The sequence below is a fragment of the Melanaphis sacchari genome, unplaced genomic scaffold, assembly GCF_002803265.2.
Source record: "Melanaphis sacchari strain LSU unplaced genomic scaffold, SCAv2.0 Contig79_pilon_pilon, whole genome shotgun sequence".
NCBI classification, from domain to species: domain Eukaryota; kingdom Metazoa; phylum Arthropoda; class Insecta; order Hemiptera; family Aphididae; genus Melanaphis; species Melanaphis sacchari.
Genome location: NW_020271559.1, coordinates 1 through 25,490, shown reverse-complemented (window position 1 = coordinate 25,490; position 25,490 = coordinate 1). Strand labels below are relative to the sequence as shown.

General features: G+C 27.3%; 3 protein-coding genes across 6 annotated transcripts in view; 1 reads left to right on the top strand and 2 right to left on the bottom strand.

The window, feature by feature from the left end:
• Positions 1-7,586, top strand: part of LOC112601488 (dmX-like protein 2) — a 29,932-nt gene extending 22,346 nt beyond the window's left edge. Inside the window, 17 exon segments of the mRNA XM_025349143.1 lie at positions 475-990; positions 1,071-1,238; positions 1,310-1,542; positions 1,638-2,168; positions 2,244-2,459; positions 2,551-2,809; positions 3,027-3,225; positions 3,279-3,531; positions 3,592-3,716; positions 3,837-3,990; positions 4,151-4,225; positions 4,829-4,912; positions 5,418-5,478; positions 5,573-5,781; positions 6,439-6,583; positions 6,712-6,935; positions 7,018-7,586. Coding sequence (XP_025204928.1) covers positions 475-990; positions 1,071-1,238; positions 1,310-1,542; positions 1,638-2,168; positions 2,244-2,459; positions 2,551-2,809; positions 3,027-3,225; positions 3,279-3,531; positions 3,592-3,716; positions 3,837-3,990; positions 4,151-4,225; positions 4,829-4,912; positions 5,418-5,478; positions 5,573-5,781; positions 6,439-6,583; positions 6,712-6,935; positions 7,018-7,215 — 3,650 coding nt within the window. The 3' untranslated portion in view covers positions 7,216-7,586.
• A 1,562-nt stretch (positions 7,587-9,148) lies between these two features.
• On the bottom strand, positions 9,149-21,664 carry LOC112601506 (protein mini spindles-like). Of its 2 annotated transcripts, XM_025349167.1 has the most exons (37): positions 21,483-21,664; positions 20,602-20,737; positions 20,145-20,335; positions 19,869-20,075; positions 19,493-19,667; positions 19,306-19,426; positions 19,013-19,233; positions 18,719-18,913; positions 18,462-18,642; positions 17,775-17,887; positions 17,500-17,704; positions 17,256-17,428; positions 17,032-17,183; positions 16,740-16,958; positions 16,485-16,668; positions 16,233-16,415; positions 16,061-16,158; positions 15,842-15,980; positions 15,601-15,763; positions 15,371-15,540; positions 15,150-15,311; positions 14,764-14,886; positions 14,366-14,518; positions 14,077-14,289; positions 13,872-14,007; positions 13,389-13,582; positions 12,961-13,289; positions 11,919-12,104; positions 11,659-11,860; positions 11,473-11,601; positions 10,693-10,880; positions 10,453-10,621; positions 10,202-10,375; positions 10,037-10,141; positions 9,688-9,844; positions 9,475-9,612; positions 9,149-9,388 (listed from the first exon to the last, which is right to left on the bottom strand). In XM_025349167.1, exons 2-37 carry the CDS (start codon positions 20,665-20,667, stop codon positions 9,237-9,239), a joined length of 6,066 nt encoding a protein of 2,021 aa, XP_025204952.1. In that variant the 5' UTR covers positions 20,668-20,737; positions 21,483-21,664; the 3' UTR covers positions 9,149-9,236. The 2 variants fall into 2 exon arrangements, with proteins under 2 accessions (XP_025204952.1, XP_025204951.1); XM_025349166.1 differs by lacking the exon at positions 21,483-21,664 and having other exon boundaries at positions 20,602-20,838.
• Positions 21,665-23,937: 2,273 nt separating this feature from the next.
• Positions 23,938-25,481, bottom strand: LOC112601533. Of its 3 annotated transcripts, none has more exons than XM_025349218.1 (4): positions 25,379-25,481; positions 25,198-25,318; positions 24,472-24,536; positions 23,938-24,402 (listed from the first exon to the last, which is right to left on the bottom strand). In XM_025349218.1, the coding sequence occupies exons 2-4, from the start codon at positions 25,229-25,231 to the stop codon at positions 24,277-24,279; spliced, it is 225 nt and encodes a 74-aa protein (XP_025205003.1). In that variant the 5' UTR covers positions 25,232-25,318; positions 25,379-25,481; the 3' UTR covers positions 23,938-24,276. The 3 variants fall into 3 exon arrangements, with proteins under 3 accessions (XP_025205003.1, XP_025205004.1, XP_025205002.1); XM_025349219.1 differs by having other exon boundaries at positions 25,401-25,467; XM_025349217.1 differs by having other exon boundaries at positions 25,198-25,481.
• Positions 25,482-25,490: the final 9 nt, after the last annotated feature.

Genomic DNA, 25,490 nt, shown 5'->3' with positions numbered 1-25,490 from the left:
TATGAAAATTAATGAAATGTGCACTATTTCCCTAAAATAGACAAAATATTATGCAAAATATGCGTTTTCAATTTTCAATTTTTAAACTTACCATAATATCATCGTAATTTCAGATTTCTTAATTGGTCTGCTATAAATCGAGAGCATATAGAACATATGCAACTCGTACAACTTCTGAGGCCCCCAATAATGATCATTATATAGGTAGTCAATAATTTCAAGTTAGGTAGTAGGTACATAATTTAACATATTTACACACATACCTTCCAATTTCCATCAATCAATTATGCTGATAGACATTCTTGATCATTTAACAGGAAAACAGGAACATGACAATGCATTCAACAATGTTAAAATAATACCTATACAAATATTACTGAATCGTACAATACAAAATACTAAAAAATAATTTTTAGTTATTTGCTATTGTTGTTTATTGTCAATTTATTAATAATTTACCAATATTGTGTCTAGGTTTGGTCAGCACGCCCACCCGAAGTCGTGACATTCGCATAGATACTGGTATTTTAACACATTATGACTTAGAGCAAAAACCTGCAGAAGCTGTCAATCTTGATGTTGTTTTAAACCATACCGTGAGTGCTGAGGAAATAGATTGGTCTACACCGGTAGTGAAACCTACAGACGAGCTTGTACTAGAGTGGAGCGATAAAGAAGACGACGATAACGATGATGATGATGATGATGAAATAACAGTGGAAGAACCAAAGAAAATTGCTAAACAAGAGTCCATGGAAAGTGAAAAATCAAAATCCGATTCAAAAGCATGCAATCTCGATGTAATGGCACAGCAGCTAAAATTTGTTGCTTGTCTAAAAATACTTATGGAAGAACTATCTACTCTGGCTACTGGATACGAAGTGGACGGTGGAGAGCTAAGATATCATCTTTACTTGTGGCTCGAGAGAGAAGTTGACGCTTTAAGACACTTATGCAACTATAGTTCCAAAGATTCAATGATTGTTCAATGTAAGTATACAGTATGTAATTTATCATGATTTTCTCGCATGTCTGTAAATAAATTTATATTTAAAATATCTTTCATATAGATGAGGGAGGCCTTGAAACATCAATTTTAGATAATCGGGAATTTACGTCAACACCTACACTAAAGAATTCTGTTGACAAACCAACTTTGCATGATATTTTACTTGCTGAGAAAATCGATTTTGAAGCAAAGGTTCAAAGAGCAGCTAGAAGAAAAAAATGGCTCAAAGGTACTATAATCAGTTATCAAATAAAATATTAAAAACCTGACATTTATACATTGTTCACATTTTCAACACAGAAAATGAAACCCTTTTGAGAACATTACTAAGCTATTGTAGTTTGCACGGAGCTGGAGGTGGTGGTTTGGCATCAGTTAGGATGGAACTAGTTCTTCTATTGCAAGAATTACAACAAGAAAAAACTCAACAACAATTACTCTCTCCTCTGCCATTCCCCACTACTTTGCCGTTATTGTCAGCAAGTGTTGCTTGTAACAAGACTGTGATAGCCGATCCCGTTCGATACCTACAGGTAAATTATTTAATATAGTTTTTTTATAGTTTTAAATAAAGTTTAAAAAAAAAAAAGTTATAATTTATTAATATTTGATTATATGGTTACTTTAGGCTCAAGCACACGATATGTTACAAACGGTCATTGATATTAGATGTCCCCCATTATTGACACGAATGGATCTTAGTTATTTGTTTGTTCTGAGGGATCTATCAGTGGCTTTGTCCGCTTGCTTTTATCAATCCCTATGTGATAGCGACACAATTGCTGAAAGTTATCAATCTGGTGCTGACAATCCAACATATTGTAGTCATCTCATTGCAGCTAAAAATAGAAAACGTCGCTACAGTATAGATGAGCCAATCAAAGTGACCACCCCGCCTTCAAAATGGCCTGGAGTTTCAAGCCTACGGGCATTATTAGCACATGATAAAGATGAGGACGCACCGAAGTTAAATACTTTGCTATGTGAAGCTTTTGTTGCTACTTATATGGGTTTATTAGTGTATGCATTTGCCACATGTGATTGTCACATATTGTACCGATTAGTAGGACAAACATTTTCTGAAAATACATGGAGCACGCTTTTTGGAGGTGGTGTTAAAAAACTTTTAAAAGTTGCACCTACAGCTCCCAAAAGTAGAGTAAGTAAAATTTATAATTTTTTTTAGTTCAAATATTTGATTGAGTCTAAATTATTTAAAATATTTATGTTATAGCCTAATAGCTTAGAACGAGAAAATAGTGCAAGCAGCGATATTGGTGTATGGACAGCTGTTACGAGCTTAACTAAACAAAAAGTACGATTAAATATGAAACTCCTTGGTCAATTTGTTGGTTCTCCTGGTACACCTACTATAAAAGAAGATAAACCAACTTACAGAGAACATTTTGTACCTCCTGAAATGTCTATGATATCATATTTTTTGAACAAAGTAAGGACATTTATAGTATTTTTCCCATTTGAATTTTATCATATTTATTTACAATTTTTGTGTATGTTATACATGTGTATATTTATTTTAGCCTAATTTGGCAACCGAAGTACAAGATGTAGATTATGATTCAGCTGACAGTGCTGTTTCTGATTTATCAGAAGATGAAGATGAAGAATGTGACATTTTTGACAATACACAAGATAACAAAAGTAAAACTGATAAAACTGAAAACACTGAACACTCAAATCCATACAGTTATGCTTGGATGGTAATGCGACTAGCCATAATGCAGTTAGTCCAGGAGCAGTTGCATGCATTCCTTACTGTTGCAGCCATTGATCTCCAAGGTAATCAAAGATATTGAATATTTATACTATTAATTTAATTATTAAGTATGACCAATTATATAAAATGTGTAGAAGCTATACTAGAATTAACATTTAAAATAATTAGTAGTTATCAAAACACAAAATAATATTGAAAATTCAAAATCTTCCGTCAATGGATTATGCTATTAATTTATACAATTAAAATTAATACTAAAATACACAATTGTATGTTTAGAACTACCAGTCAGCAGTCCATTGATTCATGGCACTCTCAGAGCAGTTAGCCAATGGCAAGAGATTTTAAAGGAAGAATTAGAATCCAAAGGACCTCCGCCTGTTGATTACATACCTGGTTGTTTTGTAGAACAAGCTACCACAGGCCCACCAATTAATAAATATAGAACGCTTTTGGACAAATCAAATACTCCATTCCAGTGAGTACATTGTAAAAATGTATTTATTGTATTTTAATTACATTTTTGTTTAGCCCTCGCCATGGGTCTGCAGCTCCAGCTAGACGATTATGGAACTTTTTAGTTCGTCAAGAATTTGTTCAAGATCTTTTCATTCGTAGTATATTCAGTCGTCAACCACGTGCAGCTGGAAGTTCTACTCTACCAACTATGAATCAAGAAGTTAAATCATCTTCTGGAAGTGATACGCCCAATCCACATTTGCCCGATCCTGTGAGAATTATTCATAAAGAACAAGATTCAATATCTGCTTTTTGCCTTAATTTAGTAAGTATTTTAGATTCTCAAATAAATTAAATTAAATTTTCTAAACCATTTTTACTGCAGGCAAACAGTAGTCTCCTTGCACTGGCAACTCCTCGAGAGATACAAGAAATGGACATATCATTATTACTTGAATCACCTTCTTGGCTAGAAGATGAATGTGAATTTGACCTTGTTAATCTCTCTAGGTTAGTAATACACTTATAAATATATTATAATTAGAGAACAAACTAATCCAAGAAATCAAAATTAATTAACACAAAATATACATTTATTTTACTTTTGTTTTCCATGATTTAAATTAACAGAGATCATGAGCATCAACCATCTAGTTTCCTGGTAATTCAAACTTCTATTGATCGTCCTCTTCAAACATCACCTGGTACCATTATTGTTAATCCACTGCCTACGAGTCCTAGTGTAACTGGATTAGCTAGCCAGACTGGACGAGGAGCATCTGTGGTAAGTCATCATTGTACTTTAGCTCTCAACATTCTATTTCTATCCAAATGGAAGATTACATTGATTATTGGGGCTAAAGAGTAAAATTAAATTGTATAGTAATTGTGAATTCAAAAGCGTTATGTGCAGTATGTGAATGTTTTGTTTTCTATGTAATAAGGTACAACAAAAGAGCATACAAAGTTACAGCGACGGAGGGACGAGAGCAATAAAAAGCTCAAAAAATATTATGTCGGTAAGAGGCTATTAATTGTTGCGAGCGTGGGCTTACATTACCATCTGCCGTGTTTTTCTTCTGTGTACAATATATTTGATCTATTATCTATAATAATCATTTTTAAATTTTCTCAACAAATATCTTCAGGTGCCAGAATACAAAGCTTTGTATACTTTAAGCTTCCCAATTCTTAAGAGCTATCAAAATTTTGAACAAACGCTTACAAACTTAAAAACACTTACCTCTCACTTTTACATTTTGTTTTTAGCTATTTATTCTAATCTATTTATTAATTTACAAACATAGACTTCACTGATCTTACTCATACATAATATTTAAAAAAAAACTTATGTATTTTACTTTTAAAAAAAATGTATACTTGCCTAAAAATTGTATATAATTAAATATCATTAATAATATTAATGTTATAATATTGTGTAGAGGTACGCCTGTTTTGTTTTTTGTTTGTTATTTGTTTTTGATTTTATTTATTTTCCCCAAAGGCTTATCTCTAAAACACAGTTAAAATTATAATATTACTTGAATTGCATAAATGCTTTAACAATACATCATTTGTTTTTAAAATATTGTCATTATTATTGTGTGTCACATTGCTATCAGATGAAGGGACTGAATTTCCCCGGTTGTCACGACCCACGTTTCTGTCAGTTTGTCTGTGACCGCAGTCGACTCCTGCTCAGACCGGTGCGTTGAATTTGATGAAATACATTTTTTTTTTTTAAATCAATTTTAAAACTGCGTGTTTCTCCATTATTATGATTTTATATGTGCGCATTTTAGAGCTTCGACATGATTTGAGCAATCGTATTTATACAGTTGCTCTTGTTTGGATTTTTTATTTGATTTTGTTTCTGTTTTTATTTTTTTATTTTTTTGTAGAATAGACAAGATTTTTTTGTGTGTCGCTTGATGATGCTTGAAATGTTACAATCAACAATGTATAATAATCTAGAAGTGTTAGCTAATATAATATCTGTTTGTTATATTTAAAACAATAAAAAAATATACATACCTACTTCATTTACGTTGTACATACACATTGTAAAAAATATATCATTAACCATAATACTTAACATGTATATATTATATATGTATATATTTTATTCATTTATATTTTTGCCTATTTATCTAATACTATGATTTGATTTTTGCTTGTTTTTTTTCTCACTTTTTCACTCTTTTTGTTTAGGTAATGAAACACCGCGTGGACAACATTCGGAGGATATGCCCACATCCTTTGTTACCTGTGTGTTAGTAAATCATTACACGGTTTATTCGCGTGACATTTTCGATTAACCGTATAATAGAAAAGTAAATAATTTAAAACGAATGTATTTCGATTAGATTTGACGGGTTCACAAGACGGTTCGGTGCATATTTGGGAATGGGGTCACCAACAAACAGTGGCCGAACCTCGAGCAGCCGGTACGTTTGCTAAAGTCACGAGGGTGCGGTTTTCGCAACACGGCAACAAGTTCGGTGTAGCCGATGGCGACGGAAATTTATCTCTGTTCAACGTCGGTCTCACGTCATCCAACTACAGACCATTTTATGTAAGTGTAGTACAATTGCGTCAGTCAGATTTAATTTTAAATTCAAGAGGTGTTGCGACTGTGACGTCATTTGATCGAATCCTGGATGAAAAGTCGGATAAATGTTCCTAACCAATATGTTTTTACTGTCAAACAAATAGTCCAAAAACACAAATTATTCGATTCACAAAATTAAAATTTCATGAAATGACTTATTATACATCTATTTTATTTTCTATTATATTATATTATTAGATTATTGTTCCTTACACAAATTTTAAAAATAATTAATACAAAATGATAATTGAAACTTCAAAATTCAAAATTTGAAAGTACAAAATTAAAATATTGTTTTTAAGAGGTTAATAATTAATAAATAATAATTTTGGTAATGATTGATTAGTTTCGGACTTGATATAATTTATTATATTTTATACATTTTAAATAAAAAGAATAATAATCAAATTTTATATATCGTAATAGAGTATTAAAAATTAATTATTTTTAAAAATTTTAATTTTTTTAAATTGAATAACTTCTATTTTCTTCAAATTTTGTCCGACTCAAAATAATATAATCTCAAACTTTTTGTCATATTGTAAAAAAAAAGTCCAGACTTTTCAAGTCGACCAATTTGACCTATTTAATATTCTAATCATATACAATGTTTTTCCCAAGACATTCCAATGCCATAATAAAGTTACCAGTGACTTTGTGTTCCTCGGCTCGTGCAGTCTCATCGCTACAACCGGCCATTCGTCTGAAAACAGAAACGTTGCATTGTGGGACACACTGTTACCGCACAAAAAGTCACTAGTTACGGGTAATAATTCAATAATACTATTTTGAAACATATTTTATTCAAACATCGCACTCAAAACGTAACCAATAACTCGACTAAATGTTTGTTTTGCGATTTTTTTTTTTTTTGTGTTTTGCTTTCGTCGTTAGCATTCGTGTGCCACGAGCAAGGATCAACGTGTATCGGATTCGCTCCACAGCATCAAGTGATAGTCACCGGAGGACGAAAAGGTGACATATGCATATTCGACGTCCGCGGCGGTAGTGGTTCGATAAAACACCGCTACTTAGGTCATGATTCGTGTCTCAAATGTATGACCATCGACCCGCACGAACAATTTTATTGCACCGGAGCAGCAGACGGAGACATCAAAGTAAACTCGCGCGCTACAGTCATTGCCTTTGCGGTTAGAACAATTTTTTAACCGTGTTTTTGTTTTTGTTTTTTATTTTCAGATTTGGAATTTATCCACGCATCAATTGATGTACACATTCCCTGCCGAACACGCTCGTTCGAGTTTCTTCAAGCATATCGGTCAAGGCGTCACGCAGCTACAAGTGGACTCGTCGGCGAGACTGTTCTCGTGTGGAGCTGACGGCTCAATGAAAGTCAGACAGCTGCCGGACAGGTATCATTGATGGTATTCGATTTGAATGATTAGATTTATTGCAACCATAACTGTTATTCAAATGTTGAAATCTAAATGATTTACTATAAAAAAATAATAGTTAAAAAAACATGTAATCACACATACCACAGAACTAGTCAAAATAATACAATTCTGAAAGGTAATATTGCTTATAAAAACAATATTCTGTTGTTATATTTGTGTTTAAATTATAAACTTTTGTGCATTAACGAAATTCGTTCGAAGTTATTTTTAGTTCTTATTTTAACTAGTAAAAATATTAGGAAATATATTTTTAAAAAACACCATATTATTATTAAATTATTTAGAGAAATTGTTAATCGTAACTTTAAAATGTGCAATAATAATGTATTCATTTTTTTGTTACACATTTGGTAGCTATTACCTATTAATTAATACCAGCAATAACTAAAGCATATTTTATAATAATAATTTATCTTTATATAAATAAATACATTGAGGTTACTTCATCAGTAGTTCTCCTTTAGTAAGGTGATAATATTAATAATACTTTTTAATCTTAACAACAAATCTTTAATCAATTTAATATTTTAATCCAGTATTATAAAAGTTCTCATATTTTAATACTTTTATCTATTATATCGTCTATTCAAGCAAAACAATTATTCAAAAGATAATATTATTACTCACTTATTTATTCTATTATTTGAGTTATTCAAAAATTAGAAATATAATATACCATTTTGATAGAAACGTAATGTTATATGTTACATATTATTATTATTACTGAAAAATCAAATATAATCATACAAATTGTAAAAAAGTCATAATAATTGATAATAATTTTAGCTGTATAATTTATCTACGGTACAATTAATAATGTGCCTAGTGCAGGTTTTCTTTATTATTATGTACGGGTCTCTGTGATTTTTTTATTAATTTAAAGTTAGTTTGTTTTTATTTATCATGTAGTTTATTGTACAAGTTTGAGTGTTTTTCATTTTAGATCAAGACTTTTGACAATAAAAAAAAAATAGCAAACATATTATGTTAAAAACATTTAAAACTATTTTTTTTTTTTTAACCATCAAGTGTTGTGTATACTATACAAAAATGTTTTGAAATCATTTTACCCTGACAAATTATTAATTTGGCTTCACACAAAAAATTTTGTTTTATCCACCTCAGCTACTATTTTATTTTATGTAATTTTAAAACAATGTGTGTTACTATAATATAAGTTATTATATTATTATTATTATTATTATTATTACTTTTAAATAAATCATTATTATACAATGTTGTTGACTTATTTGAACTTGTTTTTATTGATGAGTATGTGTGTGTGCGTGTATGAAAAAAATGTTCAATCGATTATTTTCCAATCCATAGGTAACTGACTTGTAGTTATCTTAGAAAACTAAAATATGTTTTCAATGACAATTCTAGATTTGAAAATTTTAACAAATATTTACACGTTTGAAACATTTCTCTAAATAAATAAAAACAAAATATTTGTATCAAGATATTTACATCATTAAAAATCTATTTTCTTTGTAATCCAATTATAACTTATAATATTATCCATTATCCATATCTATATTCTAGCAATCAGCAATAATGCATTTTTTCCCAAAACAATGTAATGATTTTTTATTGGCTCATGAGCAAACTCTGGTATTCCACACAGGAATGAAAAAAAAAATCCCGAAAAGTGTATCAAAAACAAATAAAAAATATCAACTTCTCAAGTGTAAAATACCAGTGTCAACAATAAACTATGTTTTATATTGCAAGTAAAAAACAAAATCTTTTGTTTGTTTAAATCAATTTTAATAATTTAAAATAAAAATGAATATGTATAAATAATATTGTAATCGATGATTAATAATAATGGCTATAGTGTAAAAATGTAAATATACTATGTTATCTGTAAAATTTAAAAAATTATTTTTGTTAAAATTTACTAAAAAATATAAAATAAAATTACTTATTATTGGCAACAATCAAATTCTTCATTCATAGAGCAAAAAAAATGTATACAACGCATACAAACGCTAATAATCAATTAAAATTACACAAAACAGTGATAAAAAGAATATACAAAACTAAACAAACTAAAAGCGTCCATACTCCATAGGTTTTCAGTGTTAATGGAATTGTGTTAAGACTCTGCAATACTGGACCATTTGCTTGAGAACAATGCCAATTAATAACTATAAATGGAATTAAAGTTTATTCTGAAGGAAAAACAATTTGGACCGAGACTAAACATTTTGATCCATTAGATTGTTTTTATTACGTTTTCCGTTCAATACACCATAGGCTACTGATGCTTTCATTCTTAAAGTTTCCAACCGTTTCATGAAATCATCAGCTTCACTAGCACCAGCAGACTTAGATTTTTGCAGCAAAAGTGGCTTGAAATTGTCACAGATTCCTAAATAATAAAAACCGATACACTTAAGCAACAATTTAAACTGGACGTGAGTATGCAAAAGATTAAGTACTGTACCATCATGTTCGACTGAACACCTTTTTGAATTATTGTTTTCGATTGCTGATAGTCGACGGTGAATGCAATCTTGAAAATATTTTGTCGTCTTAGAAATATGAGGCTCTATGTCTACATCTGGATACTTTATTTTGAATTTGTATAACTGCTGTACGGCCTACAAACAAACAGGATTTTTTTTATATTTTTTGTTAGCAGAATACCGAATAAAGTACCCAAAAACAACAATCATTGTTTATAATATAATTATAAAGTTAATTTTTTTGACATTATTACTAATTAATAATCCTTTATTGTCTACTCTGAGATTATTTCACTTCTAAAATACAACTAAATTTCATGGACTCACCTCATCCATCATTTCATGTTGTCCCATCAATTTGAATATATCGGCTAATTCATCGTGTGGTGTTCTATATTTATCAATATTTCTTTCTGATGTATTATTCAAATGCTAATAATACATGTCAAATTGTAATTATCTGATTAACAATGATTAATTTATTATTTTTACTTTTAATGCTTTCAGTATATAATCAACCATCATAGAATCTTTAGATAATTTTAAATTGGCCAAACTCTCCAATACTCTATCGTTGCGTACTTTCACCATTGTATATAAAACAGTTTTACATGTTCTCATAGGAATATCACATGGTTGTTTTTTCCAATATTTTAAATCAATATCCTAATTTTAAAAAACAGAAGAATTCAAGAATTTAAATATATTACACATTTTTTTTAAGACATAATTGTAAAAATTACTTTCAAGAAATTGTGTACACGCTCTAACACTAACTCATAACATAGGTCATCGTCCCACTTTTCAAAATCTTTTGTACATTTCCATATACATTTCATTGTTAAATCCTTAAAATGGGCTGTTGAGTTTTGAGGATTTTTAACCGTGTTATGAAGTATGGTCAAAATAGCACTGAATTTATAATACACACAATTAATTTAGTACGATTTATTTTAAGAATTATTCTCATATAAAATTCTTACCATGTGACTGTTGTATGAGAACATAGATCAAGAATTTTCATAATAAGACTGTTTACACATTGCCAAAACATTTTGATGTCTGACCTTTCCTCAAGTTCCTTCATAGATAGAAGATACAACAGTTTTAAAAGCAAGTCATGCACAATTTGTTCAGTTAATATTAACATAAATTCTTGGTATTTACACAGCTAAAAAGAAAATAATAAATATAGTTATCAAACATTTAAAAAATATAAATAATTAGCAATATTAATAGTTTCATTAGTTTAAAAATCATTGAAAAATTTGATCGTCAAACCAATCATTGGATTGAATGGTAAAAAAAATTTTCCTTACATAGCAAATCTATAATTATTTTTATTATACTGTGAACCTAGCTTTAAATATTTTAAACAGGTATTATGTTTTCACACTCTACCTCATTGTATTTATTAATAAGTATATAAGCTTTAGATTTTCTTATAATAACCAAAATGGCGATTCTACAAGATAAATAATGATAAAAATGTATCAATTTTGATTAGATTAATCCTAATCTACAATAAACTTAATTTATTTTAACTAATATTGTTTGTTTTGAATATTAAATTAAAAAACAAAACAAGATTTTATGTTTATAATAGTTACATTTAAATGATTGTAATGTACTTTTTAAAAGTTTGATAATTATGTTGTATAAGACATTTTTACTAACTTCAATTAATTTTATTATTTAAAATATAATACTCAAAAGTCAAAGATCTATAACTGCTAGGTAATACAATGCTGAATAGTACTTACATTCAAACATAAATGGAATATGTTCTTATATCTGACAATGTCAATATTTTCAGATATTATATCAAACTGTCTAATGATGCCATTAAAAAGTGATAAAACTTTTCCATCTTTTAAAAGCTTTGATCTTGTCTGTAATAAATAAATGCATGAAAAATCAATAAAAAATACTAAACATAATGCTCTTACATCAGGTATCATCAACATTTTATTGAGCTTTGTTAATGTAACTTTTGGTATTTTAAAATCCATCAATGTTACTTGATTTATCAATTGTGTAATAGGATCAATTGAAACTGGTGGATTTTTACATTTGACAACAGTTGCAGTACTATATGGGTTCACATTTAGACATGTTTTTGATGATGACAACCCATCAGAAAATAAACATCTAAGCATAAAATAATCGTTTATCTAAATTGAATGTTATAAAATATTTAAACACACACTGAGATTTATCTTGAAATATTTTTCCAAAGTTTATTTCGTCATCATCTGAAGTCCAGTTATATGGTTTTAATACTAATTTTGGTGTTTCAATCACTTCTGAATCCAATTCCTGGATAAATTTTTCATCTAAAGCAAAACGAGTACGGGTCACTCGAATTTCATGAGTGATTTCATTGTTAGATGTTCTAAAATAAATATATATATATTTTTTTATTATTTTTTATTTTATGACAAACCAGCAGTTCAAGACCTAATACATATAATAGAACAATATAATGAAAATATTGATAAACAATAATTTAAATTCTTTTGCTATAATTCAAAAAATGTTAATCATCATAGAAATTTGAAACATTTTATTGTTACTTCAATTATCATTCAATGAAAATTGTTAGGTATTTAGACTTAATTTAAGTTACTTATTGTCTTGTTGGCAATTAGGTTAGGTTAAAATTTATTTATTTATTTTTTTATATTTTTGATTAAAAACTTAAAATTTTAATATAAGATTATGCAAGTTATTTTTTTTAGAAATTTTATATTTAAAGTACACAGGCACAATTTTTTTATGAATGTTTTTCGTTAAAATTTTGACAAAGAATACAGGTTTGAGTAAGTTTGTTTTAAATATTTTTAAGCTATTCAAACCAATTTACAGTTAATTGACTCGTGAACTAATGACAATAACAAAATATACTATAAATATATAATACTATAATAATTAAATATTAATAAACCTATAATGTAATGTTTTTGATAAAAATTAATTCAACCTACCATGCTACTAATAGTAAAATAAAAGTCTATAATAGCAATACAAATATATCATAAAACATATTTAGTAATAAATGCTAACTTTCTTTACTCAAAAACATTTTAAATTTTAATTCATTTATCTAGTTGAATCTCCTTCATATGTTTTTGAATTATATTACAATGAATATATTTTTAAGTATATAAAAATTATGAGCTATAAAATGTACATCTAATAATATATAGAAATATAAAATCAATGGGTCGTGCTAAAAATATTTTTATCACCTGAATTCTATTTCTGATGTGGGTGAATATTCTATAGTAGTAGGAATAGTTTCTGATGTGCATGATGAATTTCCAGAATTAGTAAGTGAATTATTTTCATTTTTTGGGGGATTTTGTTCGTAATTAGATTCTTGTGAAACATTGAATAAAGCATTATTTTCTTCACAGTCCAAAGTACCATCAATAACACCTTTTTCCATGTCAGATACATGTTTAACAGGAGGTAAAACAATTTTCATAGTTGGTTGAATGGTGGCAACAGGTACAACTCGATTTTTTGAAGCTCTTTTTAATCGTTCCTTCAAAAGACCCATATCTTTTTCAGAAATCTGTTTAAAAAGTGATAATTTATTTACATATTCTATCAAATATTAATATTTATTATGTTAATCACATAAGTATAAAGCAATAAAAAAATATATTTTTACATGTCCAACAAAATTGAAAAGAGCTTCTCCATGCAAAAAGAATGCAGCAACAAAACAATTGAGTGCTGCAGTACGGACAGCATTATCCCTATCTCCGATGCTTTTAGCAATTTCTTTACAAGCCACTGCGATACTAGGTTGAAAAACTGAAGTACCATAATCTTCTACCATGGATGTTAAATGTTCCAAACATTCTAAATGTACATAATATATTTCCAAACAATTTTAACTTCTTTATATTTATTATTTATAACAAAACTATAACATAAATATTTAATTAGAACATTTTTGTTTAAATTCAAAAACATTAATTAATTTGTTAATAAACTGTGTTGAATAAAATTTGATTTTCGTTTATTGCTAAAAAAATACTTATAAATTGATTTTTAACTTGATATCTTTCTTAGAAGTACTCAATTTAATAATAATATAATGGTTCAAGAAATTTATATTTAAATAAAAATATTAATTGATAACAGTTACCTGAACGCTGTCTTGAGTTTTTTGATTTTATTCCTTCCATAATATATTGAAATATTTTTGAATTTGGAAATACAAATGCAATTTGTTTTAATATACCTCGTACAGTATTTCTTACTATGTCCTTTGGATCGCCCAACTGTATTGTAAATAAAAGAAATATATTATAAAATATAATATTTTATAATTAGATATTGATTTTACTCACTTTTTTTATTAAATATGGCACAAAACTAGATGCTTCAGTATCATGAAGAATATACTTTTGGGCTATAAGAATATTAAATATATGTTGTAAATATTCAAGACCTTTTAATAGAACTGATGGGTTAGTATCAAAAAACCTTAAGGTTATCCATTTCAAAATTAAGTCAAGATTACTAATTAATGGTAAATAATTATTATCTGCTGTATTAAAGTCCTAATTATAAAATAAGAAATTAATTTAGTACTCAATAGCTATGTAATTCAAAAAAATTTATTTATTTTTATAATACCTCTGAAAGAGACTCTATTGCTTTGAGATGATACCTGAAATCTGAATGAAACATGTTTGTAATTAACACCTTGTTAACACCTGCTGTTAACATTTGTTCTCGAAGTTGTTCAACAAATTCTTCTCGTGGAGTAACAAAATTCCATTTTAAAAACTACATGCATCAAAAAAATGTAATAAGTTAGTATTCTAATAATAATACCAACCTAGTTATTTTTATTGTTATTGTTATTATTAATGTATAATTTATGTTTAAAATGTATACAGCTTAGTACAATAAGAACCATAACAAAAAACTAAAAATAAACATTTACCATGATTATTTACTTCATATTTAGTTATAAAAATAACTAATCTCCATATTTTTACGATTTAATATAAACTTACACAAGTACATACTTTTAATTTATGTTCATCGATATCACGTTGATGTTTTAAGTTATTTTGTTGAAACAATGATTTATTATCTACTTCTTCTTTCTTTTTCCCAGTTGCCACATGTGCGTGGGAAATTATATTTTCCTTTATTGAAAAAATAAAAGTAATAACAAATAAATATAAGAGCTAAGATTTAATCATGTCTGTTTTAGTTTATATACGCAGTATATAACCTAGCAAGTCAAATAATGACCTTACTATTTATCTGATTTTAAAATAGGACAACAAAATCAAAAATTAATTACTCATTAGTCATTACTCTTATAAAAATATTTAAGTTATACTTTTTACAGTAATTTATTATACAGGCAAATGAAGTAGTTAATTACTAATATATAAACTAATACCTTGTTTGCCTTAGTAACAGATTTAGATGCAAGTTTTTTTGAACCTTTTGATTTTATCAAAGTACTTGTGGAAACACAAGATTTTATAACTTTAGGCTTTTCAACTGGTAAGTTCGGTCTTTCATTATCCAATTTCTCTCTGCACAACTTGACTGACATCGGCTACCAGAATAAATTCTATTATTTTTAATTCAAGTATATTATTTATTTATAAATTATACCTTTAATTTTTCACAAGCACCATACATAGAAGCATAACCTAAATGCATCATAAATCCTAAAACAGATTTTTCAGAAGCACAACGAATACAAGCATTTTTATCTTCAAAACTTGTGTATAACAAAGGAAGTAAACATTTTAACTCATCAGCTGGAATTGACTTCATAGGAACTAAGTGAAAATAATAAAAATTAAACAAATATAAACATTCAACGGTACTTAAAATCATACTAATTGGCAATTTTTCTGCAAGCCAAGTCCATAGTTCTGATCGTAGTGTTACTGAATTATTTTTAAAGGCATCCAATAATATATCACCTCCAAAAAATTCTCGATACCCACATATATCTCCAAAAGTATTCATACATTGACGAGCACTTTGAGATTTGAATATCTAAATAGATGATGCATTAATTTAAATATACTTCTAACTAAGTATTTAAATATATAATTTATCATACTATATTCTAACCTTTGAATCACCTAGTGCATTTAATATTCCAGGTAAATAACCCTTTATATAGACTTTAAAAGATGATCCCATGGCTTTAGTTATTAATTCTACTAGATTGATGGCATTTGAACCAAGGCGAGCATTTGAATCACTTATCCTAGTTAGGAGTTGGTAATTAAACAATCAATTAATAATAATATTTCTTACTGTTTAAAGTATTAATATAAAAATGCAAACCTATCTTGCAAAGCTTCCCTTACTTCACCCAATTTATTAGTTATGAATTTGGCTTCAGTAATAATATTTTTCAATTTAAGTAAGGCGTTAGAACGAACCTATTTATAAATGAATTTAATGAAATCAAAATTGTATTTTATATTTAAAAAATACTTATTTAAATACTATTTACTTTCCAATCTCTATCTGAAAATTCATTTATCAGAGTATCAGTTATTAAAGGTGTTATGTCTACTCTAGGTACAAAATCTCGTACGTTAACTTCATTATCAGGCTTTTCATCATCACTTGATGATTCAGTAGATCCTTTAATTATTTTTCCACGTATTGGTTTTGGAGCGACTTCATCTTGACGCTATTAAATATTATTGAAATATGAGTATAATAATGTAAGTAATAAATATTGTAACAAAATTAATTATACCTTTTCAAATTCTGCTTTTATTTGTTGCAATAAAGTAGGTTTTTCATTTTCAAAAAACAAATTTAGTTGAGGTCCCACATAAAGATACATAACACCCAAAAGAGAAATAACAGCTACCCTTACTTGAGGGTTAGAAGCTATGATGCCTTTTTTTACGTATTCTATTACATATTTAGGTGTAATACTATAATATAAATAAACAATATTTGCATTTGATTGTCAGTCATAAAATTAAAAATCAAATAGTAAACTTACTCAAATCCAAACTCTAAGATTGCACCTGAAAGCCAGTTGAGGGCATCGATCTGAACTTTTGGATTTTTTTGAAAAGAAAATGCAAATTTTAATACAATATTAGAGACCAAGTCCAGACTAGTTGCATCAGCAATGACACTCAATAATTCACTAGCTAAATTACCATTTTTGGTATCACCCAATAGAGAAGAAACATCTTTTATACAATACTCCATGTCACTATTAAAAACATTTAATTATAAATAAGTACACCATTGACATGGATAAAAAACTTTAAGCAATACAAATATACCTGGTTATAGAAAACTTTTCGATAACTTTTTTTAAACATTCAAGTCTTAATTTTTGAATCTGTACATTATTGTCCTTAATACCTGGTTTCTTGACTAACAATTTTATTAATACTTGACTGCTAACAGCTGACGACCCTAATTCATCAATTATCTGCAACAATTAAATTAACTGTTGAATACATTATAATATAAAACCAAAATAACACTAAAAATTAACACATACTTGAGAAAATTCTTGAACTTTAGATAAACGAGTTTTCCAATTGGGATCAATCATGCCATTTAAAATTTCTGGAGACAAGAACGTTAAAGCTAAATTTTCCAACTCATCGTCATTGATTTCTTTTTCACTATCAATTGATAAATGACTATTTGATGATAATGCTTTACAAACGCCTAACAATTCACAAAATGTTAGTAATATTAAAACATTAATATATTGCAGATAAGTAAGCAGCAAAATGTACCAGAAAGATTTTTGGCTTTACCACTTTTGGCAATTTTAATGTTTATTGCTGCAGGATTTCTTTTTAAAGTAGTACTTTTATTAGTTGTCGCAATTGCTTTTCTTTCTAAATTATTAGTTGAAACAATACTAGATTTTGAAAAAGATTCTTTTATAGTAGTCGATTGTTTTGCAATAATAATAGCCTTTTCTGCTGCTTCTTTAATCTATAAAACATAATTACACATAATAATCATACATTTATTAGATGTAGTCATATAGAATCTATTTAAGTACTTTAGAAAGTTTTATAGCATCGACATTGATCAAGAAAGATACAATATTTTTTTCTGATACAACTTTCCATGCAGTACCAAGAGCTTCAGCAGAATTATCTCGAACAATTGGATCTATTTAAAAAATAACAATATCAATCAATATTAAATTTTAAAGTGTTATATTTTGATTATCAAAGCCATTAATTTTTATATGATATACATCACTTATTTTGATTACTAAAATAAAAAGTATCAAGACTACCATTATTTTTTATCAATTATCATTTATTATTCATAATAATTTCCAATTTCCACTTAAAATAGGACACTGAACCTACATATGTTGTATCTTTCTTACAAATGTACATAATGGTACATTTGAATTTAGCAGAACAATGTTTTTGTTATTAGCTTTGAATTACAATAAACTAAACTACAATCAAACTTAAAGGTAAAAATATTATCTAAGTATATCATATTTATATAAGCAAGCTAACAACACAAAATTGATTCTCCTCAACATATATTATTGCTGTTGTACAATTGTAAAGGAAAAATTGAGACCATACACGCGGTCCTCTTAAAAGTGTTATAAATTAAGTTTATTAAAGCCAAAAATTATGAATACAAAGATAAAATTTAAAAAAATTACATGTGAAGCATTTCAAATTTATTATATTATTAATAGAATTTAATAATAATTTACCTGATTCATTTAATGTTTTAATTAATGTTGTACAAAAAATTTTCAATAACTTTTTATTTAAAATGGTTGGTGTACATTTTGTGAAACATCGAGTTAAAAATGAAATTGATTCAGCTTTTACCGATGGATTTTTATTGTCAATTGCTGCTAAAATATCTTCGTGAATAGATTCAAGTGTCATCTGAAATAATGATTAATTATTTTAATGGTATAATCTAATAATTGCTATTATTAAATATTTTAAATGCTAGTAATACACTTAAATATATTGCATCCACGGCATCTCTTAGCGGTAATACAATATTTTGTTTTTTTTCCTTAAATTTCTCTAGCAATGCTGGAATACAAGCAGAAGCATAAGTTTCAAATTGTTGTTTTAATCCATAAGCTAATAAAGCCATACATTTGACAGCAATTCCAACTATTACAACATTTGAATCTTTTACAATTATCTAAAAAAAAAAAACAGTTAAAAATTAATTAAGTATACTTCAATTTTAATCTAAAAATTATGCAAGGATTTAAAATTAAAATAATATATAATTTTTTACTTTCTTTAAAGCTCTCACTAAATCTCCATACTCTCCGTTTTCTATTTTTAGAGCTTTGGATAATATTCCTTCCAACATATCTATTGCTTCTTTACGTTCTTGCCATTTTTTTGCTTCAAGCTTTTCATAAAAATCTTTATTAAGCTGGGAAAGTATATTTACTGGTTCAATATTCTCTTCAATATCATCAACTTCATCAGTGCCTTCCTCAAACATCACACCTATTATTATTGAGTGTTTAATATTTTATACATTAAATTTATAAGCATCAATTTACTTATTATTAAATTTACCTTCATTAGAAGCCTCTTCTTCAACCATTTTAGCAGCTTGCTTTTTTTGTGAATGTAAGAACCGTGTTGGCCGTGGCTTCTCACAACTAACTCTTTCAAATTCATTCTCTAACTCTTGAATCTAATTTAAATGTTAATTATCTTGATTAATCATTTAAAATTTAAGCAGACAACTAGGTATTTCTACTTGTAAAGGTTTTAGATTTGATAAAGAAGCTTTAACCAGTGTAGGCCCAATCCAAGAATAAATTTCAATTGTCAACAACTTTGCTTCATCTCTAACACTTTTATCCCTATCTTCAAGTATTAGTTGTAATTTTTTCAGTAATGGTTTAATGTTTATAACTTTTGATCCGTATTGTCTACAGTAAATACAAAAACAAAACAAATTTAATAATAAATCTTGAAGTTACTAAATATTTAATAAATATAATATCTTTTAAAATTTAAAATTAACATTAATTTTTATAATAAAAATGTAATTTTTAAAAGTTAAAAATTTTAATTTTTTTAATTTTTCAAATTTTCTTTGTTTTTTATTACAATGAAATGTTGGTACTTACTTAATGGCTTGAGTTGCAGCTTTAATACAAGTTGAAACAATTTTAGGAAATTTATGGTCCAGTCCTTTAACTAATTCTTCTATAACCACATCTTGCTTCTCAATTTCAATAAACATCAATGTTATTTGTAAAGCAATATCTTTAGTTTTTAATTTTGGTGCACCATAACATTTTGTTATTAATCCAGTCATGACATCTCCAGCCGTCCTATAAGTAAAATGTATACACAACATAATATGTAATATTTAAAATAAAAGCTAGGTTTATACAACTAACCGTCCAGCAGTAGCACAGTTTTCAACAAAGGCCAATGTGGCTTCAAGACCTTTTTCCTGTGCAATCGCATTGCTGTCAACAACAAACTTCTTAATTATATCAGTAAATTTGTTCCATTCATGATCTTTTTCATCCAATTGTCTGAACAATTTAATAGCTTCTTCATAACCATTTATCCTGGCTTTCCATAACTAAAAAATAAACATAGATAAGTACATATTAGTATAATAAAATTATAGTACCAGTTATTAATAATATAAATAGGTATTCAATTAGTGATGATAATGAAACTTTAAATTGTAATATTTATTATGTGAAAATACCAGCATCATAAGTTATTAATATGTATACTATACAATACAAACTTATTAATTACAATTTTTTTTTATAATTAATTATTATATTGTATCAACGCAAGAAATATAATTTATTTAATACAAATAAAGCAAAATATTACTTTATGTACACATCGTTCCTCAATAGACAACTTTGAATAAGAATTATCTTCTTCTGGAGCAGTCATTTGTTCATTGAGTAGGTACAGTCAATAATAAGTATAGATTCTTGATAATTATCTTTAGTTTATTAGTAACCTGAATCAATATTTCAAAAAATATTATTTTATGATTTCATTGGTATTATTAAGGATGTATAATCACTGAATCTTCACATTCAAGCATCACACAAAATCTTACAAAACACCTTAAATTATACAATTTTAATAACTATAATTTAGACATCGTCGGTGTAAAATGCAATTAAATAACAAAATTAAACGTAATTAGAGCTTTAAAATAAATTATTTAAACTATACAAATACAATCGACGGTTACTAGTTTAAAAGGTAATTGCGCATTTGCCATATAATATCAAGTGAAACTTCTGAACAAAATGAAATATTGCAATACGAAGAGACAAAATGTAATTTAATAATAGTTGATACCTACCAAATAATCAAATGGAACTCGCGATAACAACGATAATTCCCAATCGAGATCTAAAATTACCAATATAACTGAATACCTCCATTGAATTTATTGAACATAATAATTCTTAAAAATTAACTAAAACCTATTAATTAAATGCCTACTGCCTGTCTACACTTGTATGTGTGTGAATGTTCGCGTATACCAGAGAACCAAGAAGGTAGGTATTAGTCGTGTTGACATTATACAATATTATTGGCAGGGAATTAAAATTTTCGATTATTATAATCTTCACATGATTTAACAGTCCAACAATGAAAGTCTCTCGTCCGTTCAAATTGCCATACTTGAAGAACGCTGTAAAGTGCCTACCTATTTAATTCAACTAGTAGATATATAAAATAAAGTTTACCGCTTGAGTGTCGAGTCCGTCACACAATCTATACGGACGGATAAAATTCTCGTTTGTAAAAGGTACTAAGATACGATACAAATGTATGAACAAAAAAGTGCTGTTTCGCGAAATACAGTTTGAGTTTATTTTCGTTTCAATACTATAAACGGTCAGAGGGCTCCGAAAAATTTGACCGGTTGACCGTGCATCGCGCCAGTTTTCGAAAATGGCCGTTTGTGGTGAGGACGCGGTTTGCGGTACAGGTTGACAACGAGCTCGTGGGCGGTACTGAAGAAACCATCCAGAACGTGACATCGCAGCGTCACGATTTTGTGTTCAAATGCCTGCCGGAAGCCCAAAGGCAACGGGCCGCCGGGCCTGTGGAAACCATAGGAAATTTTATCGACACTTCAAAAAAAAATTTTCAGAAAAATTGTAAATTTCAGTTGTCTATAAATCGCTCAAAAAAAGTCAAAATATTTTGAAAATTAAATCATGTAAAGAAAATGCCAATCTAAATAACTGGTAAATTGTTCAAGTATCTACGACTTATACTTTTTTAATATTAACAAATATTTAAAATCGTTATCGTTACGTTATTTCGTAAGAATTTAAAATTCAAACGCACTTAAAATTTTTCCTATAATAATGCTTCGAGTTTTTACTATAGCTACTTGAAGGAAAACATAGTGTAGTATTTTTAATCCTTAGTAATAAACACAAAAAATTTAATGATTTTTCAACTTTAAAATTACTTACAAATTTTCGCGATTTCGATAGATTTCGTAAATATTTGAACTATAAACATTTATAAAAAAAAAATTGTGATCAATGATTTTTAATTTTTTTTAGCTATAACAAGAACAACTCATAAGGAACCTTGTATTAAATTTTCAAAATATTTTGGTCATCCAACATTTTTTTATCGACACTTCGAAAAAAATTCTCATAAAAATCAATAATTTCAGTGGTCTATAAATAACTCAAAAAAAGTCAAAAATTTTTGAAAATTTAACTGTATATAGATAACACTAACATAAACATTTGGTGAAAATTTCAAGTATTTACAGTGATTAGTTTTTGAATTACAACCATATAAAAAAATCGATTTGGTCGAAAACTGGTTTTGCGTAAAAATTCCCGTTTTTCCGTCATTTTTTTTTTTTTGTTTTTCTCAATTTTTTTGAAAAACGTTGTAAAATGTTTACTTTTTACCTCTATATTGCACCAAGGATATTCACTTTGCCATCGGAAACCACCCCCGAAATTTGAAATTGAATCATTGTTTAATGTTTTGACTACTTATGCTGTACACAGACAAAAAAAAAAAAACCACACATCATTGTAAAATCAATACATTCATCACTCCGTTCAGAATCTAAAAAGGGGTAACAGGAATATATTTTGAAACGTGGAAGGGATATTAATTATTTTTACTTTAATACTATATGTAATTTACTTAAATTTAAATATTGTTAATTTATAAATATATATATATATATATTTATTGTACCTACCTCATGTAAACGAATAAATAAATAAATAAATATTAATAAATATATAAAGTATCTTGTATTTAGATACTTTGTTTGAGGTATCTTGCTCAGCTCTGCCACTAGCCAGCTAAAAATTTTGAGAAGCTTATTTTATAAAAAAAAAAATTATCATGAGACTAATTCTGTGATATTACAATTAAATAGATTATAGGTACTGAGATGTTATTTATGGTATTGTAGGAGATAATGATACCAACTCATCTAGCACACCACCACTAAATTATACAGAAAATTAATATTAAATTAATTTTAAAAAAGACTACTGAAACAAGTTTAAAGAATAATTACAATTAAATATTTAGTGTTTGTTCGTGTAACCTGGTATATATCTTTAGTTAACATTATTAGTAGGGCTGCAAATTTGTAGGAAAGTGCATTTTTTTTCTGTGATAATGAAACATAGCTTTGCAAGTATATAATTTGAATTATGTAACAACACAAATCCATTCATGAAACTTTTATTTTGCATTTTTTTGACGTTTTTAATTTTTTAGGACACATTTAGGACATATTTAGGTTCATTTTCCAGCATTTTTAATTAAATTCATACAAAATAAATACATAAAAAAAATTTAAAAAATGCTTCAGATGAATAGCATTATACAAAATTCAATCATTTTTTAATGGTATTATTAAATCAATTTGTATACATGTAAAATGTTATGTATTAAAATATGTACAATATCCAATAACATCATTCTTATAATATAAAAATTAAATTAAATACTATTTTAAGTGTATTTTATACTATAATTTTTGGCATTTTATATTGGATTTTTTAAGGTTTTTAGTGTATTTAACTCATAGCCCTAGTTATTAGGAACATCGGTACTATAATATTTAAGTAACAATTAAAAATTAATATTAATTTAAACTTTTAACCTTATATTTATTTAACATGAAAAATAAAACAAAGTATAATGAAAAATGTTGAGTTGTGATATTAATAATGTGAATTAAAAACTTGAACATAAGAGGTTACTGTTACACCATATGTGTTTATTATGAAAACTAGATAAGTAAAATTGAATTGTCTTGCGAGGCTCATACGTCGGGTATAGTAGGACAATCCCCCACTATATATATACAAACATAATTTAATACATTTAATACATACAAAAAAATTAAAGTTGAACATTCAACATAATATTATACATGAGAAAAAATTTTAAATACACAAAAAAAAGACAAATATTATAGGAGAACTGGTTGTTCATGGTTGCGCATAAGGTCCAATTTCTCTTTCAACATATCCATCAAATATGATGACCGGTGTTGCTCAAAAACATCAAGAGGCCGTGTTTTTGATTAAGGCACTGTACATATTGGGATATTATATGAGTGGCATTAGCTCGTTCGGATCTTGATATGCCATCTCTGACCTAATAAATTGAATAATTTACATTATATTTTTAATTAATTAAAACAAGTTTAGTATTTTAACCATTTACCCTGAGATTATTCTGTACTTGATTGAACTCCACTGAAAACTGATTTTCAATGTAAGTTAATTTACCTAAAACAAAACATGGCTGATTAATGATTACTAATGGATAGCAATTGAATATAACAAATAATAAATTGTACACAAGTCACCAATAAAAATAGACACATTATTTAAATTCAAACAAAATATTAAATTGAACAAACGTTGAACCCAAGGTAAATTAATCAAAAATAGATTATAGGTTAAGTTTGTCATACAGCAGACTTTCTAGGACACTACTAATTTGAAATGTCCTGGGTTATACATTTTAGTTGTTTCATACAGTGAAATTATAGTCTTATTATATAAAATTTTTAATTCCTAATTACATACACAAATCATTATTTATTTACAACAAAAATCTAATTATAGAATAGTATGGTGTAATATAAAAAATATATTATAATTATTTAAATAAGTTGAACACAAGCTAAAAATATATAAAACTGTTGATCTTAGTGTAGGCATTACAAATAAAATTAAACAACTACAATAGTACACAGAAGCATGCTTTAAAAAATGTTATCAACAATATAATAAATAAAACATCAATTGTTTTTAACTTAAATTAAAAAACATACAAATTTACTTACTCTTAAATATTATTGAACATATAAATCACAACACATATAATAACAAACATTTAGGACAAAGATATAACATAAAAAACACATCAGACTTTCTGACTCACGGAGGAAATCCAATGTATTAAGGTGTCGTCCCATTTGCGAAAGTAGTGTTGAATGAAATGATTCTAAGTAGTTGTTCGTACGATAATCTTCTGCAAAAACGCTGATTAACTCTGAACCAACCTGGAAAAACCAATAATGATCAATATATCCAATTAAAAAATGTCTCATAATCTGCTCAACTTCAGGCAATTATTGAACATACTGCATGATATCCCTGAAACCATCATATATACAAAACCGAGGATATAGAGGATGACCCCTAGCGGCAGGCAGATGAGGCAGTGCAAGAACC

Bases quoted from the DNA above. Each gene is read 5' to 3' on its own strand.
- LOC112601506 (XM_025349167.1), bottom strand. From the start codon at position 20,667: ATGACTGCTCCAGAAGAAGATAATTCTTATTCAAAGTTGTCTATTGAG. The intron at 19,427-19,492 runs GTAGAAATACCT...CATTTAAATTAG, and splicing joins CAAATCTAAAACCTTTACAA to ATTCAAGAGTTAGAGAATGA. The intron at 18,914-19,012 runs GTAAAAAATTAT...TTTTTTTTTTAG, and splicing joins TAGTGAGAGCTTTAAAGAAA to ATAATTGTAAAAGATTCAAA.
- LOC112601533 (XM_025349217.1), bottom strand. From the start codon at position 25,366: ATGAGACATTTTTTAATTGGATATATTGATCATTATTGGTTTTTCCAG. The intron at 24,537-25,197 runs GTGAGTCAGAAA...GTTTTGTTTTAG, and splicing joins TAATACATTGGATTTCCTCC to GTAAATTAACTTACATTGAA. The intron at 24,403-24,471 runs GTAAATGGTTAA...TCAATTTATTAG, and splicing joins AAGTACAGAATAATCTCAGG to GTCAGAGATGGCATATCAAG.